This window comes from Heloderma suspectum, chromosome 6 (assembly GCF_057233095.1).
Source record: "Heloderma suspectum isolate Gila_16-S chromosome 6, 16-S_ref, whole genome shotgun sequence".
Taxonomy (NCBI): domain Eukaryota; kingdom Metazoa; phylum Chordata; class Lepidosauria; order Squamata; family Helodermatidae; genus Heloderma; species Heloderma suspectum.
The window spans coordinates 74,188,597-74,204,985 of record NC_139463.1 but is presented as its reverse complement, the minus strand read 5'-3'; the positions used below and the strand labels follow the sequence as shown (position 1 = coordinate 74,204,985).

The 16,389-nt window shown below is 42.8% G+C and overlaps 1 protein-coding gene across 3 annotated transcripts in view; it reads right to left on the bottom strand.

Moving 5' to 3' along the window:
- Positions 1 to 633: 633 nt before the first annotated feature.
- DDX42 (DEAD-box helicase 42) overlaps positions 634 to 16,389 on the bottom strand; it is a 27,729-nt gene continuing 11,973 nt past the window's right edge. For all 3 annotated transcript variants that reach the window (XM_084804912.1, XM_084804913.1, XM_084804914.1), the window contains 11 exons: positions 16,261 to 16,380; positions 14,519 to 14,695; positions 12,885 to 13,013; positions 11,739 to 11,838; positions 9,116 to 9,163; positions 8,120 to 8,217; positions 7,658 to 7,934; positions 5,592 to 5,818; positions 4,767 to 4,877; positions 4,500 to 4,598; positions 634 to 3,278 (listed from right to left, as the gene is read on the bottom strand). In XM_084804912.1, coding sequence (XP_084661038.1) covers positions 2,628 to 3,278; positions 4,500 to 4,598; positions 4,767 to 4,877; positions 5,592 to 5,818; positions 7,658 to 7,934; positions 8,120 to 8,217; positions 9,116 to 9,163; positions 11,739 to 11,838; positions 12,885 to 13,013; positions 14,519 to 14,695; positions 16,261 to 16,380 — 2,037 coding nt within the window. In that variant the 3' untranslated portion in view covers positions 634 to 2,627. The remainder of the gene's footprint in view (positions 3,279 to 4,499; positions 4,599 to 4,766; positions 4,878 to 5,591; positions 5,819 to 7,657; positions 7,935 to 8,119; positions 8,218 to 9,115; positions 9,164 to 11,738; positions 11,839 to 12,884; positions 13,014 to 14,518; positions 14,696 to 16,260; positions 16,381 to 16,389) is intronic.

The following is a 16,389-nucleotide window of genomic DNA, read 5'->3' as shown; positions in this document are numbered from 1 at the left end:
TTCCCAGCTAATTATGAAACCAAGATGCGATTGTACATTTCTTCTAATTGTGGTGTCCAGACAGATATTTTGTAGTATCTAGATTTAAAAACACAAAACAAAAAACAGAATTCTAAAACCTCAAACAAACCTGCCACCACCTCTGCAAAGCATCCCTGCCAACGTGAAAGTAACATTTTGTTATCTCAATCCCAAAGCAACCATTCATGGAGAGAAGAATTGTGTCTATCCACTGAGGACTGTACAAAGTGACCAATTTAGAGCTACTAGGCAGACTTCTCCAATATCTTGGAGAATATGGAATCCCTTTCTCTTTAAGACTGAAATTAAACACTAACAGCCAACACATAGCTGCTGCTTTGCTGTCACAAAACGGTGCTAGGAGGGAGCGATTTGCAGGGGAGAAGCAGCTGTTAGGAAGAGGTGTGTATAACCCTGCAAAGTGACTTGAGCAAATGTGGCAAGGAGTAAATTGCAGAAGGTGACAAAAAAACTCTGAAGGTCCCTGGCCAGTTTGATCTGCGGAAAAATTCATTCCTGACCTCAATTAGAGCAGTCAGATATTTTCTATCTGCAAAACTCACTTATGAGTAAAAAGAAAAAGGCCAAAATAAACAGGCACATCCCAGGCAATTGTCCTAGTAATAAAACATTTACTAGAAGAGAAAGTGGAAAGTAAAGGGAATGGCATGTCACAGAATCCTGACACAGCTTCAGATATTTCTTCATAAAAATGAGAAGCAGGAACAGAACTATTTTCAGCAAACAATATTTTTCTACCACTCTGGCAAAAAGAGAAAAAAAACAGATTAAAAAGCCCAAGAAGACAGTTTTTAAAAAAAAATCAAGCAAAATATTTTTACATTTGCTGCTTCTTCCCAGAAGTGTATGCAACAGGCATTTTGGAAAGAGCAGCACACTGTTTCACACAGGTCCCACTTTTAGCATCTCTGCACACACATGCTTCTTCAGCAGCCAGTCCCAAGCTTCCTAAGTTTGAAACCTTCCTAGGTCAGCCCAAAATCACAAAAACTTGATACTATATATGAAAGGTCTCCCTCCCCAAACCTGTTTTACCCTTTTTTTGGAAGGGGGGGGGAGAGAATAACTTCCGGAATATTCACAAAGGAATCGCAATTTACACAAGACCCCACCTAAACGGACGTTGAATCAGTTTTCATCTTATTTGCTTGGGAGGGCCATCCCCATGGCTGCATGGCCTGTTTTTATTATCCTCTTCAGGCTTAATGTAGCTGTTACTGCCCAAACACACATCCGGAACCAACTTGAGTAGAAACTGTATTATCCCTGGAGACAGAGAGCTTCGCTCAAAGCAAACTGAGATTCTGCTAATCTCTGTCGAGCAGTTTTCCCACTGCATTCTTAAGTCTTTGCTCCCGCGAGAAAATATTCAGGACACAGAAGATGGCATATTGTGTAAAAACATAAAATGGCGTGAGGAAGATTACCATCCCACCCCTGCAAATGTGTGCCCCACACTATTCACGCATGTTGCTATACTGAGTAAAAGGAGGCTTTTAGCTCCAGCCAAACTCCTCATCATAGCTAGGTTACATATGGAGGGAAAAGTGACACATCTACAGGCTGCATTGCTTACATGTTTGTTGCCATCTCCCTCCCACTCATAGAAATACAGAATCTTGATCTCTCTCTGTTAGCTACTAGCATGCCGACACTATCAAGTGAGTAGGAGGGAGTGATCTGACCTTTTGCCTCTCTTCTCTGCCTTAACTGTGGACAACTGATAAAGCAGGAATCAAGCCCAAGCCCCTGCTCACAAACCCCCAAATAAGAACTACTCAGTGTTGACGCATCAGGTGAAAAGGGTAAAGCGATTAGCTGAAGAACTGATATAAGCCATAATGAAGCATTACGTTTTCCATGCAAGGCCCAAGATTCTGCATTAGATGGGCTAGTTCAATTGTGAGCTGCCCACCCACCCCTTCTGCCCCAGGAACTGTCACTCCTCCCACAGCTCTTGCTTGCAGTGGCCGTCAGCACCCCAGTCGTGACTAACATATTCTCTTATGACACTGTGCATGTCACAATTGTTGTGTACATGTGAAATAATATGAATAGGAACATGGGAACCAGGTCTGGGCACAGACGGCCACTATGACCAGCAGAGAAAGGTGTAGAAGAATAGTGGTGATGGGGATGAAAAGAGGGAACCTTGAGAGGTCTCATGGGGCAGGCAGGTCACCTACTGGGGAACAGGGGCTAGTTTACTTCCACACTGATTGGAATAAAACAAACCTACCCAGTTCAAGCCCCTTTCTGGACACAGTTAAAATAGAAACACACAAAAATGTTTTGTTCTTGCTAAGAAGGATCAGTCTTTTGAAGTCTCTCAGGGTGGACGGATTTTTCAAAGGCAGAGCATAGAGAAACTCCATAAAAGGGAACACTTTCCTTTTGACCAAAGCACAACACTGACACGCCAGTAAAGTGAAGCTGTCTGCAGATGCACCAGCCAAGACTTGGTTGGGGATCATTGCTATCTACTGTTATCCTTCTCAGTAGCCATGTACTGGCAGAGAGACCCTCCTTAGAGAGAGAAAGGGGGGGGAGGGGGCACCGTGCCACTTTGTGGGGAGCCCAGGCTCTTAGCTGTCCCATCGGCTCTTCTTGCGCTTTGGAGGTTCAGGAACAGCAAAACCATCTGTCTTGCTGTTGCCATCTTTCTTGCTCTCATTCCTATTCTCGCTATTTCTGCTTTCACTGCTGTTCCGGCTGTCCCCGTTATTTCGGCTGTCACCATGGCGGCTACTGCTGCTGCTGCTCCCACCACCAGAATGTCGGCTTTCGTTGTGACGATGGCCGTCCCCATGGCGGGTTTCCCCATGGCGATAGCCTTCCCCATGGCGCTGATTGTCACTGTGGCGACCGCTGCCATCTCCATGGCGCTGGCCATCACTGTGGCGACCACTGCCCCGATTGTCGCTGTACCTTTCTCTGCCGCCACTGCTGCCTTCTCTGTTGCTATTGCTGGCATTCACACTGTTGAATCCCTGAATTCCAGTGCTTGGGAAGCTGGGTATGCTATTTAAATTTCCAGCGCTTGTGAAGCCTGGGATACCTTTCGAAATACCTGCTGTGCCCACAGGACTGTCGGGTTTTGCCAAGTTCTGCTGTGCTGAACCTGTTGGCACGGAGTTCAAACTGCCAGCGCTGGTCCACCCACTGGCACCCGCTGAGGAACTGCCTGTCTTCTGGTTGCTAAAGCTGGCAGCAACGAAATGGCTCTTATACTGGGACTACAAGAGAGAAAAAGGAAAACCCCAACCAATATACATATAGCTTCACTTTCACAAGGATTCCTAAGCAACACGTGCCTCTTTTTCCACTTTCCCTTTTTCAGGGGTATCAGACACTGTTACATTGGAGACTGGGGGCTGGATGGGATGGGCTTCTGCTCAATGGGCTTAAGCTATTGCTCAGAGATTCATTCCTGTTAAGGGGGTACCCAGTAGCCATTTTTTATATGGAGAAGGGATTTCTCCCAGAGCCGTAAGAGACTTCTCCTTTTTGGCCCTCTGCATTAGCATGGCTTGGCTTATTTGCTGCAGCCATCAAGCTGATTTTACTGAACTAATCCTTGCCTGCAGGTATCTCTGTCGCTAGAATACACATTCCCCCCTGCTCTCTGCACATTCATTGGTGTGGCGGAAGGTTGACTTCCAATGGGCAAAGGAGCAACTTGGAGCTAAATGATGGATGGAAGTTGACCTCCACCCTTGGTCAATAAAGATCTTGCTCACTGAGTAAGAGAAATTTGCTCTGTAGGCTGCAGCTGGAGGCTGAATAACCACCACTCTGAAGAAAAGCTACTGGCTTCCTTTCCTCCAAAGCTGGTTTAATGAGATCATGTTGAGTTAAGAAATAGACTGGGAACGGCAGAGGGAAGGGACGCATCAGCTCCCCAAGTGCTTCTCTCCAGTTATGGTCACGGTAATGTGGACATGGGCTGACTTATGGAGAAGCTCATCTTAAGTAAGGTGGGGCGGGGGGGGGGGGGTTAAGAAGAAAAAGGCCTGGCAGTGCAATCCTCAGCCCCCCCTTTCCAGCCTTCTGTTCAAGTGCTATTTTTGATTTGCAGCATTCTTTCTCCTGATATGATCAGGAACAAATAGGGAGAACAGAATTTCATGGACACAGTGGCCATATTGGGCTAGACGTCTTGGAGGAAAAGTAGTAGCAGCACAAGTGCCCAGAAGAATCCATAGCAGGGCAGTTTGTCATACCAATGTGGTGTAGTGGCTAGAGTGTTGGACTGGGAATCGGGAAATCCAGGTTCTAGACCCCACTTGGCCATGAAAGCTCACTGGGTGACTATGGGCCAGTCACTCTCAGCACAACCTATCTCACAGGGTTGTTGTGAGGATAAAATGGAGGAGGATTATGTACTCTGCCTTGGGTTCCTTACGGAGGAAAAAGGCGGGATATAAATGTAATAAATAAATTAATAAAATACCAACCTGGAATGCTGCCTTCATTGCGGACAACCTGTCCCCCATTGCTCCTGAAGACGGTTTATATGCCTCATAGTTGATCATTATACTGTTACTCCCACGGTCCTGTGACACAAAGAGCCTGGCAGTTACCAGTGTTCAATTTAAGCTGCGATCCTATACACACTTGCCTGGGAGTAAATCTCATTTAAATCAGTGGGCCTTACTTCTAAGTAGACATGTATAGGTTCAAACTGGTGAGTATACATTAGTGCTCTGAATCTCAATGCTTACCACACTCTCTGATCCTAGCCCAGGGCGCTCACGGTATCCCAGGCCACCACCGCCAATATTTAGTTTCTTGCCCTTCCCTCCCTTGAAACGTGATTTCCGGAACCAAGCGTTCTGAAAGAGAGAGAGAGAGGTTAGTAGCATGAATAGGAGGAGTAAGTCTGCAATATGTGAGCACTCAGTTGTGGCTTGGTTCAGCAACTCCAGACTACAGCATTCTGGCCAAAAGTGTAAAAGCAATGCCAAAAAATAAAAGTGTACAAGTAGGCAAGAATGGAAGAGTCATCATTATCCTATACTATTTACCAGATAGCTGTAGGGGAGAGAAAATCTCATGCATTTCTGGAAAAACATAACTCCCTTTTTTTTTTACATTACATTCTTTGCATAGGCCTCCATGTTTGAATTGTCAATCAGTCTAAAATCTTTGCCCCAAACAGCTATTTATCATTTATAGAGCTCAATTAGTCAGCAAAGTACTTACTACACACCACACAATCCAGGTAGGTGGTTTATTATTATTTCCATTTCACAGATGAGGAAAGAGACTGAATGAGACCAAATTGTCCAAGGTCACAAAGCAAGCCCATGGCAGAAATAAAATCTACTCTCTCAGATTCAGATGCAACTGTCTTGACTATTGGACAATACTGGCTAATGCCCAGATCTTCTTTACTAGGCACCCCCCCCCCCCCCAAGCATAGGAACAAATGCAGTGAAAACAGCAATTTGAGGTTGCTCATAGTCAAAACACACATATGCAATCCATCATGCATGTTTCAGGCAAAGCAAAAGATGTCAGGGCTTCTTAGCATTTGCCAAAGTTACCTGCATGGCCAAGTCCATGAGTTCTTTTGTGACGTGCTGATTGGCCCCTTCCAAATTCCGAACAAGATCTCCAGCAAAGTTGCTATCCTTGTGAGTCAGCAAAGTGTAGGCCACACCCTTCTCCCCTGCTCTTCCAGTACGACCGATTCGGTGGGTGTGGGTGTCAATATCGCGAGCCACATCATAATTGATGACAGTCTTAATGGAAGGGATATCCAGACCACGAGCTAGGCACAGAACATTAAGAGTCATGTGGGGCAGGGTGGGGAGGTCAAGACTGGTTCACTACAATTCTCACACACTATAAATATTTATCCTTGGAGAGCATTCTGCTTATATCACCCCCCTCAACCCAGTTGGGTCTGTTCAAAGAACTCTTTTCTATTCCATCACTTTTAATTTCAGAAAAGCTCCAGTTAACCTTGAAAGCAATCATGTTATCGCCTACACTTTCTGTGCAAGACAATTATCGGCCTATGCTTTGATTATATTGCGACTCCAAAAAGACAACTGTATTCTTCCTGGGCTGGAAATATGTATGGCTGCATTAAGTTCTAGTTATGCTAACAAGAATTTTAGCTCCTTCTGAGGGGGCGGAATACAAGAGAAATATTCAATGGGGATTTAGAATGAAACCAGTGAGATAGCAAAGCAGGACATGGTAGCAATGGTCAGTTTCCCAGACACAGCCAAACGTAAGGTATTACAAATTGGAGGAAGGGTGGATACAAATGTGATGAACAAATTCAACTGGTTAATTTCAAATATGTTTAATTGTTATGATCTCAGTCAAAGCAGCCTAGGAAAAATATAATTGTGTGAAGCTATGAGGGATCTCCAACAACAAATTCTGTGTTGCCACACAAATTTTCACTTATGAAGACCTTTTGGGGGGTCTTTCACAATGAGACAGTTTAACCAGTTTTAACCCATTTAAAATTAGGGCTGCATCATTTAGTCAATCAAGTGATTATTCAAAGTGAAAACTTTTTAATGGCTAAAAAGGTGCACCTGATTAACCAGGTGGCAAATTTTTAAGAGAGATGAATGGCTGTGATTGAAAGAACAAAAAGCAGGAGAAAATATTATTTGTGCCATTCTTTGCGCTCTTGGGCAAGCTAGTGGAAGGCTTCTCACAGTGCAGTGCATTACAGTATTATAAGAAGCATGATGAATGTGGAAGATACAGACTATAGCAAATGAACTCTAGTGGTCTAACAAAAAGATCTCAAGAAAGAGTTAGTGCAAATGGAAGAACTTCGTTGGATTTGGGGTCCCTTTTCTTATGCCATGCTCTTCCACTAAGTGGGAAACAGCCCTTTCATGAACAGAAGAGTCTTTCCACTAGTCTGTTTTTAATAAGGTGCTTTATTCTTTTTATCCTTTTCCTATTTTACCTCTTATTGTTCACTGCTCCAAAATCTGTTTAGATGTGGAGTGGTATATAAAAGTTGTAAACAAATAAATAATAAATACATAGCTGCTATTGGCTAGTGCAAGGGCACCTTTGGATCTAAGCCATTATTTTCAATATCAGTACTTATGAAAATTGCTGGTGGTAAGCAGCATCTTTAAAGAGGCATTCCCCCTTCTGTCTTGTTTCACACAGGAGGAAATGCCTCTTCTAATATAACTGTCATGACACACACATCCTCTTAAAGCAGTCTTCCCTGGCCATGCTGACTGGAAATTATGGGAGTTGCAATCCAACACATCTGGAAGGCACCAGGTTGAGAAAGGCTAAAGCAAAGAAAGCAGGCTTTTTGCTTCAGAATTACTTTTACTCATGTATTTTTTTTTTAAATCACAGCTGGCCAACTAAAACTTATACACCCAAATCAACTAAGATTTCTTTAATCAGGTGATTGCTCCAGTTTCATATGTAGTGCAGATAAGCCCATTTTTACCCAGCATGAGGTATACAACATCTCTATATTACAATAGATATCAAGGGTATCAGGACAGGTGGGTGAAAGCTGGCCTGAGGGACAACTTAGCTTATGGGGGCAGGGAGGGAGGAAGAGAGAGGTGAAGGATATGGTTTAAGAAATGGCTCCCAGGCCTACCTGCCACATCAGTAGCAACTAGAACTGGGAAGGTCCCCTTCTTGAAATCTGAGATGACCTTGTTCCTTTCACTCTGGTCCATGTCGCCATGCAGCAGCCCTAGGCTGTGCCCTTCCTGCTTAAGGTTATTGGCCAGTTCCTCTGCATTTGCCTTCTTGGTGACAAAGAGGAGGACGCTCCCTGAAGAGGTGAATTCCACTAGGCGGCCAGTCACCCAGTTCCACTTGTTGGGGCCAGAGGAGAAGATCTCCACAATCTGAGTGATATCTTCATTTGCCTGTTGTGGGGGGAGGGGGTGTAAAGACACAAAATCAGAACATCGGAACTTGGCAATAGTAAAGTAAATGTTTTAATACAAGAGCAGAAGAGGGGAAGAAGAGAACCATCATACCATGCACAACCAGGACTTCCCTCTCTGCTCAAGTCCTTTCAAACAATGTTTTTTAGAACTTCCAATATTACCTCGCCAATGTCTCCCTGCACCACTCGAATTGGGTCAATCAGAATGTCTCTGGCCAGTTTCTCAATCTTCTTCCGAAAAGTCGCACTGAACAGTAGAGCTGTTAAGCCAGGAAAGCAGTGCTTAATTTATATGTACACAGAGGGATCTGGAATGCAAGCTCACAAGGAAGGCACGCCATCCACTGTGAAGCAATGCCCCCAGAATCCAGACACCTGGGAAATCCCTGCGATGACTGAGCAGTGCAGGGCACTCTGCACATGTTCAGAGAGGTTATCCTCTCCAATCAGAATGCAGTTACAGAAGAACACATTCCAGCCACTGCATGACACAGTCTAAAGCCAGGCAATGACTTCTGAAACACCTTGCAGCATGACTTACCAGAAAGTCCTAGTTCAAATTAAGCAGCAAAGTTGTTTGTTTCAGACTGAGAAACAAGCCTGTCTATGACCTGCTTGGCATTAGCCAGCTGTCACCTGTCCAAGCTCTTGCAGTTCAAGGTAGTTGCTGGCTCCCTACTTGCCATGCAGCAGAGAAACATTTCAAGGTAATGGGAGGGCAAAGGAAGATGGAGGTCGTGGCTTGGCATGCCTGAAAACTACCTCTATATCAGGGGTGAGAAACTTGTTGCCCTACAGATCTTTTGGCCTACAACTCTCATCATGCCTCACTATTGGCTAGGCTGGCCAATTGCGCCCACCCTGCTCTATATGAACAAGGCTTTAGAATGCAGCAATGTCTGGGAAAGGTGAAATCTGTGGGTAGTGGTGGTGGGGAGTTGGAGGGTGTCCATATTTAACTAAAAATAAACCCTGCAAAGGTATTTAATATACTGCTTGATTTCTTCCAGAGGGAAATCTAGGCATCGAAACAGTTTCTGAAATTCAAACTAACCACCACAGGAAAGACTAACTGCATCATTACAAGGATAAAACACTTATCCCATCTTATACAACACATATTTCAAGAAATCTCGTATTACGGAAGCCCACACTCACTCTGCCTCTCTGGGCGTACATGGCTGGCAACCGATCGAACTTGGTATTCTGAATGAAGAGAAGAAAAGAGTTCTAGTGAAAGCCCCATTTGTGATGGCATATGTGAAAAGCAGTTCCACAGGGATTTCTAAGCACCCAAACGGATGGATAAAGTATGGCATACAGTTGAAGTGTGCTGGATCACTGCTTTCTAGGATGAACCTTTTTTATTTCTTGAAATGGAGAATCACTCACAAGCTCAATGGCAGTACCTCTTGAATATGATGTCGATACATTTGAATATTAGGCTCAGGGTGCTCTTTAAAAGAAGCATGCACATGTTTTAAGAAGTCAAATAAAAGCGCTTTATGATTGATAGATTATGCAATTCAGTGGAACTGAATTATTTTCTTTCTAAAATTTTTAAATCACAAATATAGAAAAAGCAGAAAAAGCAATACAATAGAAACAGTGCACCTGAAAGTAATGGCAAGCACCATACAGGCTGCACAGATCTGACAGCTAAATTCTCCATATGCTAAATTAACTGCAACTTAAAATAGGTTTTTCTTTCAATTTATATCCAAAGTTATCATGTATTTAATATTGGGATGAAATCATTATGTCTTTTTGAACAGTAGGAGCCACAGACAACTGAAGTCAACAGCCCTCAATTGAGATCACGTTATCAATGTTAATGATTTAGCACTACATGCATAAGCAGAAAGGAGCCTGTGTGAAGCCTTGGGCTCATGCATTCTCCCCTCCCTTATCCTCCTCCTGTGTGATGGGGAGGAAGAATAAACTAGAATTCAGTTTCACTTCAGCAGAATCCTGGCATGTCGCTATATGTGAACCAGGAATCATAAGTTTTAAAATAAACTCTAGTCAGTTGCTAAACAAGCTACAACGAACCCTGGCTTGTTCTGCTGGCTTGTTCTACAAACTAAAGTTTAGTTCACATGGAACAATAAGCCAGGAATCTGCTAAAGTGGGACTGATTTCTAGCTTATTCGTTCTCCTGGTCAGTGGGGTGGGGCATGCAGACTCCTTTCTGCTCATGCATAGCACTAAATTATGATTTAGTATTACGTGCGAACACAGCCAGCGACCTGGTTTGCACATAACATTAATACATGGTTTATTTAACCCATGTGTTGTTGAATTTTGGGTTGTTCGGATGTGTGAACCAGCCATGCTAACAAATCATGGTTTGTTAATCCCATTATTAATCCCCAGTTAATCCCTGTTAACCCAGGAAGAGAACCCATGATTTGTTGTTGAACTCTGGGTTATTTAAACCATGGGTTGTCATTATAGGTGGACCCAGAACCATGGGTTGTTCATGGGTTGTTTTGCTAGGCTACAGAGGCAGCGGGCCAGTAGTATAGCGCTGCAACGGCATTTGGGATACAGGAAGGAAGCAAGTGACAGAGGAGGGAAACAACCCAGGGACTGAAAAAACAAACCACAGTTTGTTCGATTGTCTGCCAGACAAACCTTGGGTAAGACAATAAGCTATGGGTTGGTTAACTATTGGTTAAATAAGCCACAGGTTAGCGTTATGTGCGAACCAGGTCACTTACGTCCTTTAAATATGGATTTTCAGCAGTATGTATTTTTGTAGCCATTTTGGCTCTTGTTCATTATTGTTGTGAGAAATATTTTATACTCCAGAGGTGAAGAATATTGAAATAAAAGTGGCCTTTCCTTCATAAGCATGTAACAATTTATATTTAAATAAATCTTTAAAGAGGCCAATGATTAATCCACTAAAAAATCATGAATCAATATGCAGCTCACACAAACCTACCTCTCTCATGCATGCGCATACGCATACCACTGTCTCTCACCCTCTCTCAGCATAACCAAGAGATGGAGAATGCAACTTTCTCAGGATAGGTCCATTTTTCCAGTACTGTCCTGCCTGCCTCCCACTCACCATGAGCAGATTATATGGCTGCAGAGCTGGGCGCTCCATGCCACCTCCAATGCTGCTGCCACCATGAGCCATGCCACACCTCATATGATGGGCATTAAGTAAATTAGAGAGAGCTAGACACTAAAAAAAAATCTCCCTCTGGCCACAAAATGCTTGCTTGAACAAAAGGGTATTTTGGAAGATATTTCTGCCTAGGCTTTGACAGACTTCTGAAGAAAGGGAAGTTCCAATGGTTGGGAGTGGTCACCAAAACCTATCCTTGTATGTGCTTTCACAGTGCCATCTGGAGCACTAACATCACCACTAAGAAGTCATTCTCAGCTAACCACAGAGATCATGACAGGACACACACCACAGCTTGATACTAGCGTTAACAGTCAAAACAGACATGTTTGTGTTTTCCCAAACTTTCACTACCCTTCACTGGGTCAAACCACTTTCTTTCTTCCCTACTTGTTATATTCCCACATGCAAAAGCTTTCATTTTACATCACCACCCTCATCTATTACTTAAATTATCCTGTACTTTTCTGTAAGAATGCAGTAAGTCACTGCTGAGTACATAGCTAAGAAAGGCATCCATCTTTACATTCTTCCTAATGGATTCTCAAGGCACATGGCAGTCTTGAAGGACAATGTGAAGCTGGGAACCTGGATTGCCTCTGTGACACATCCATATGGCCACAATGACTAAGTACATACCAAAACCCATATCGAACATTCTGTCGGCTTCATCAAACACAAGGTAAGTGACTCTCTGAAGGTTGGTTGCTTTCTTCTTCACATGATCAATCAAACGGCCCTGATTGGAAATATTTAACACACCAGTGACCTTGTCAGCAAAGCCAGTAACAACATCATTCAAACCACTTGTCACAGTAAATTCTAGCACAATGGTTAAACCTAGAAAAGTCTCAGCAGGCTCCACTACTCCTACTTTCCCTGTGACTATGTCCTTTCTGAGAATGCACAAAAGGATCCTTGCCTCAGAGTTCTGCTATAAGGAAGAAGTGCAATACTAGCAGCCCAGGAGAGTCAAGAAAGTCTTGAATGCAATCCTTGATGGAAGACTCCCAGCCAGAGCCCAGTAACAAGGAAATGGTTTAGTTGCTTCAACATCTGACAAATCCCTCAGGACCTGTTAACTGCCAAAACTCCAAGGTCCCATCCCAATCTTCCTCCCTCTTGCTACGTCTACTTCACTTTAGCCTGGAATTTTCTGAATCTAGGAAGCTAAAAAACGAGCCAGGATCAAGCACATCAGAAATATGAGAACTAATCGCAGGAAGTTATCTTCTTTTAAATAAAAAGAAAGTTGGACCCCAGATCTCCCATATTTGTCAGCTGTGCTGGCTTCCAGTCTATTTCAGAGCCAAAGTGTTGGCGTTGGCTTTTTAAAAGCCCTAAATGGCTGGAAGTAGAGTATCTAAAGGAAGATCTCCTCCTGCTCAAACCCTTAGATCATTTTCAAAGGCCCTCCTCTGGGTGCCCCTTCATGGAAGTTAGGCGGGTGGCTACAAGAGAGAGGGCCTTCTCAGATGTGGTGCCCTATTTATGGAAAGTCGTCCCCAAGGAGATTCACCTGGCACCTATGTTGTTATCTTTCAGGCGCCAGGAGAAGACCGTTCTTTTCTCCCAGGCATTTTAGAGACTTCGCTTTTAGATTTCTATGGCTGTTTTTGTATATCTTTATATGTATCTATTCCTGTGCTGTTAGTCGTTTTGGACTGCATTTTATTATTTTAACTGTTTGCAATCTGCCCAGAGAACACTTGTCACTGGGTAGATTAAAATTATAATAATTATAATAAATAATATCTCCCACAAACAGCCTGGTGAAATACTCACTGGAGTGCAGACAACTATCTCTGCCCCTTCTTGCAGAGCCTTGGCTTGCTCCCACATGCTTCCTCCACCATACACCGCTACAGAGCGCAAGTTGTAGGCCTTCCCAAAGCGCTTGCATTCAGCATGGATCTAAAAGTACATCAGTTCACAGAACACCAATAACACAATAATCCAGAAACCAGAGATAAGTTCCCCATATCTTAAACAAGTAACAGTGGGGCTAGTAGAATAATTCTTTTAACACTTGTTTGAGTAACTCTTCTTTCCAGTTACTGAATTCTCTTCTACTTTTCTATAGCCACACATCTTTACACCTGCTGTTCATATCTGGACTGTATCAGTCTCCTCTTTGCTGGCTTTTTGTACTGACACTTCTCTCCACTTCTATCTATTCCAAATGAGTTTGGTAAAATAATCTATTTTCAAAATAGAAACTGCAGAATTTCAGTTTTCTGGTGATTAAGTCTTTAAGGCAGATTTCTAGCACCCGTTTTTATTTTAAGTACATCGTACCAAGGCATGAAGGGGAAATATTATTGTGACGGGAGGTGGAGCCACCCGCCAGCAAACAGTAGAGAGGAAAAAGTTAACACTTCGCAGGGGAACTCTTCCTAAAACAAAACGAAAATGGAAACAGATGCTGACAGCCTGATGACTGTTCCCACAGCCAGCTGTAGCAGGAAGATGAAGCTAGCTATGGCCTGACTTGTTACAACTATCCACTTCTTAAAAATTGATCTCAACACTCAGGGATCAGTAGAAATGGTGAACACAGTTCTCCCCTCTCTACGAATTCTGAGCAATCTTCCTAAGTGCCTCATAAGCCCTCTTTTAGTACATACAGGCCACATCAATTTCTAGGGTTTAAGAAAGACCAAGCAGTTGAAGATTTGAATACATAAAAGGACCACAGCACCATTCTATCTCATCACCAACTTCTTAGATAAAATCATGGGTGCTCTCAGCAGTGCAGCAAGCTGGGATGTCATGCTCTCACACTGAGGAAATTCTTGTGACATGATTCTGGGACTCCCTTCCCCTGGAGACTTGCCAAATAACTTTCAGAGGCTTTTTATCAGAGCTGATCTTTGGTGACCCAACTATGCAAGATGGATTTTTCATAGAACTTCTTGAAAAAACTGAATTATCGTTTCACATACTAACTGGGGCTCTGTTTGGGCATCATAGCAGCATCTGGCAGCAAATCACGGGTTATGAATCCACAAATTGTGGGACGTCTGCTGTGCCCTAGCCATGCACAAGCTGCTTCCTATTTGCATTAACAACCTCCGAATGCCACATTCGAGGCTTGTTTCTGTGATGTCCGAACAGGGGCACTTGGGGTTAAACAACCCCAAGTGTCCCTGTTTGTACATCACGGAAACCACCCTTGAATGCTGCATTCGAGGGTTGCTAATACAAACAGGAAGTGGCTCAGGTACAGCACGTGTCTCCGCAATTCATCAGTTAATTTACCCATGATTTGCTGCCAGATGCTGCTGTGATGTCTGAACAGGATCTGGCTGTTTAAATGAAGGATCACACACAGCATGACCACCTCAGATGAATAGTTTGTTCCAGGCAAGTGTTTACTTTCTCCCCCCAACTCCATTTCCTTTCATGAAGCTCCAAACCTGCTGGCACAGCTCTCTGGTTGGACACACAATTACTGCGATGGGACCATCCCCCGCCTCTAGCTCCTTCTGATCCATGATATGAACCAACATGGGCCAAATGAAAGCCGCAGTTTTCCCACTGCCAGTCTTTGCAATACCAATCATATCTCTGCCACTCAGTGCCACCGGGACACCCTGAAGGAAAAGAAGAAGCCCATCGCATGTTTTAAATCCAACTGTTCTCCAAAACACAACAGGCATAGAAACATAGAATAGTAGGGTTGGAAGGGGCCTACAAGGCCATCGAGTCCAACCCCCTGCTCAATGCAGGAATCCAAGTCAGAGCATCCCTGACAAATGCAAATCTCAAAGGCAAATCTCAGCTCAGGGAATGAGTCTGAAAATATTAAAATAAAAGCATAGTAGCACCCCCTCCTGAAAAAAGTCATTTAAGTATGAAATGTATCTGCCTACATTAACTTGTAAGTGTCTCAAAAAAGATTACAGCACACTAAGATTTGCACTTTTTCCACCAGTATTCTGGAAGGGAAATATCGAAATACAAAAAGGCAAACCAAGGTCTTCTAGCTCTGCAAGCTAGAGCACAGCTTTTATACTTGTTAGGACAAATTGGATATCCCAATTTCAAGTCAGAAATTGCACTGCGTCTTTATCTTTAAAAAAATGGTAGTGATTCTATCGGTAGGGAATTCTGCACTGGAGTTTGTGTGCAGTGATGTGCAACAGAGAATTTTGCAGTGCTTATTTTTCCATGGAAAATTGTTTGTTTCTTCATTAGTAACAATGAACGGGTGCCAATTGCAAATACAACATTAAGCAAGCATGGCAGCTTCAAAGTTGTAATTAATATTTTTTCAGGTGATTACCCCTAGCAAGTATGTGAGAGAATACATATATATCAATGAAATACATCGATGTCTCAGTGTGAAACAGAATAGGTAGTGACAGCAAAACTGAAAGTGCCCCAACAATCTCAGGGAAAGAGAGCTGAACTGTGTTGAAATAGATGAGTGCTTGTCAGCATATAATGCACAGTTCTAAGGATTGCTAAAATTTATTAGTGTGTCAACACTTTACAGTACCTTTTATTTTTTTAAAAAATTAAACAATGTAAGGGAAGTACATGCTATTTTCTTTAAATTTTGTACAAGTAGTCCAATAAAAATGTCTACATAATACATTTAAATCACATTAAGTGTGCTTTAACTTCCCCCTACAAATATTTCGGATCAAATACTTCTGGTGTGTTGGGATGAAAAATTAACATGGGGTACTTTTTTAGCTTTATTTACTAAATATAAGTAAAATAAACATGCTAAATTCAATCACTCTAGGACATCAGAACATCTTCGTATGCAAATTACTCTTTCAAAATTTTCCAGAACACCCCCATCACTATGTGTGTGTAGAAATCAAAAGACATTTGTTGGGTTGTTTGGATATTTATTTATACACAAGGAGATATTAAACGATCTTAGGTTGAAGTGCTCTGTTTTCAAAGCGTTTTGTATTGTATAAGTTTTGTTTATGATTTTAGCATATGAGAAGGCATTCATTTGTCTTTTAAAAGGTGCAAACCAGTTTTCATGGCTAATTATTACTGCATCTATATCTAAACTCATAATTTGCTAACCAAGATGCAAACAGATAGTGTGACATTTGCCTCCGAAAGCAGATGAGAGACAGAACATAGTTTATACTTGGCAGGATTTCTGCCAAGACTGGAATGCAAGACTCACCTGGCATTGGATAGGGGTGGGCTGAGTATATTCTGATTTCCTAATCTGGTGCATAAGCTGTTCATCAAAGCCAAAATGAGCAAAACTACTTCCTGGCCTTGGAGGAGCAGCACCAGAAACCTAGGAAAA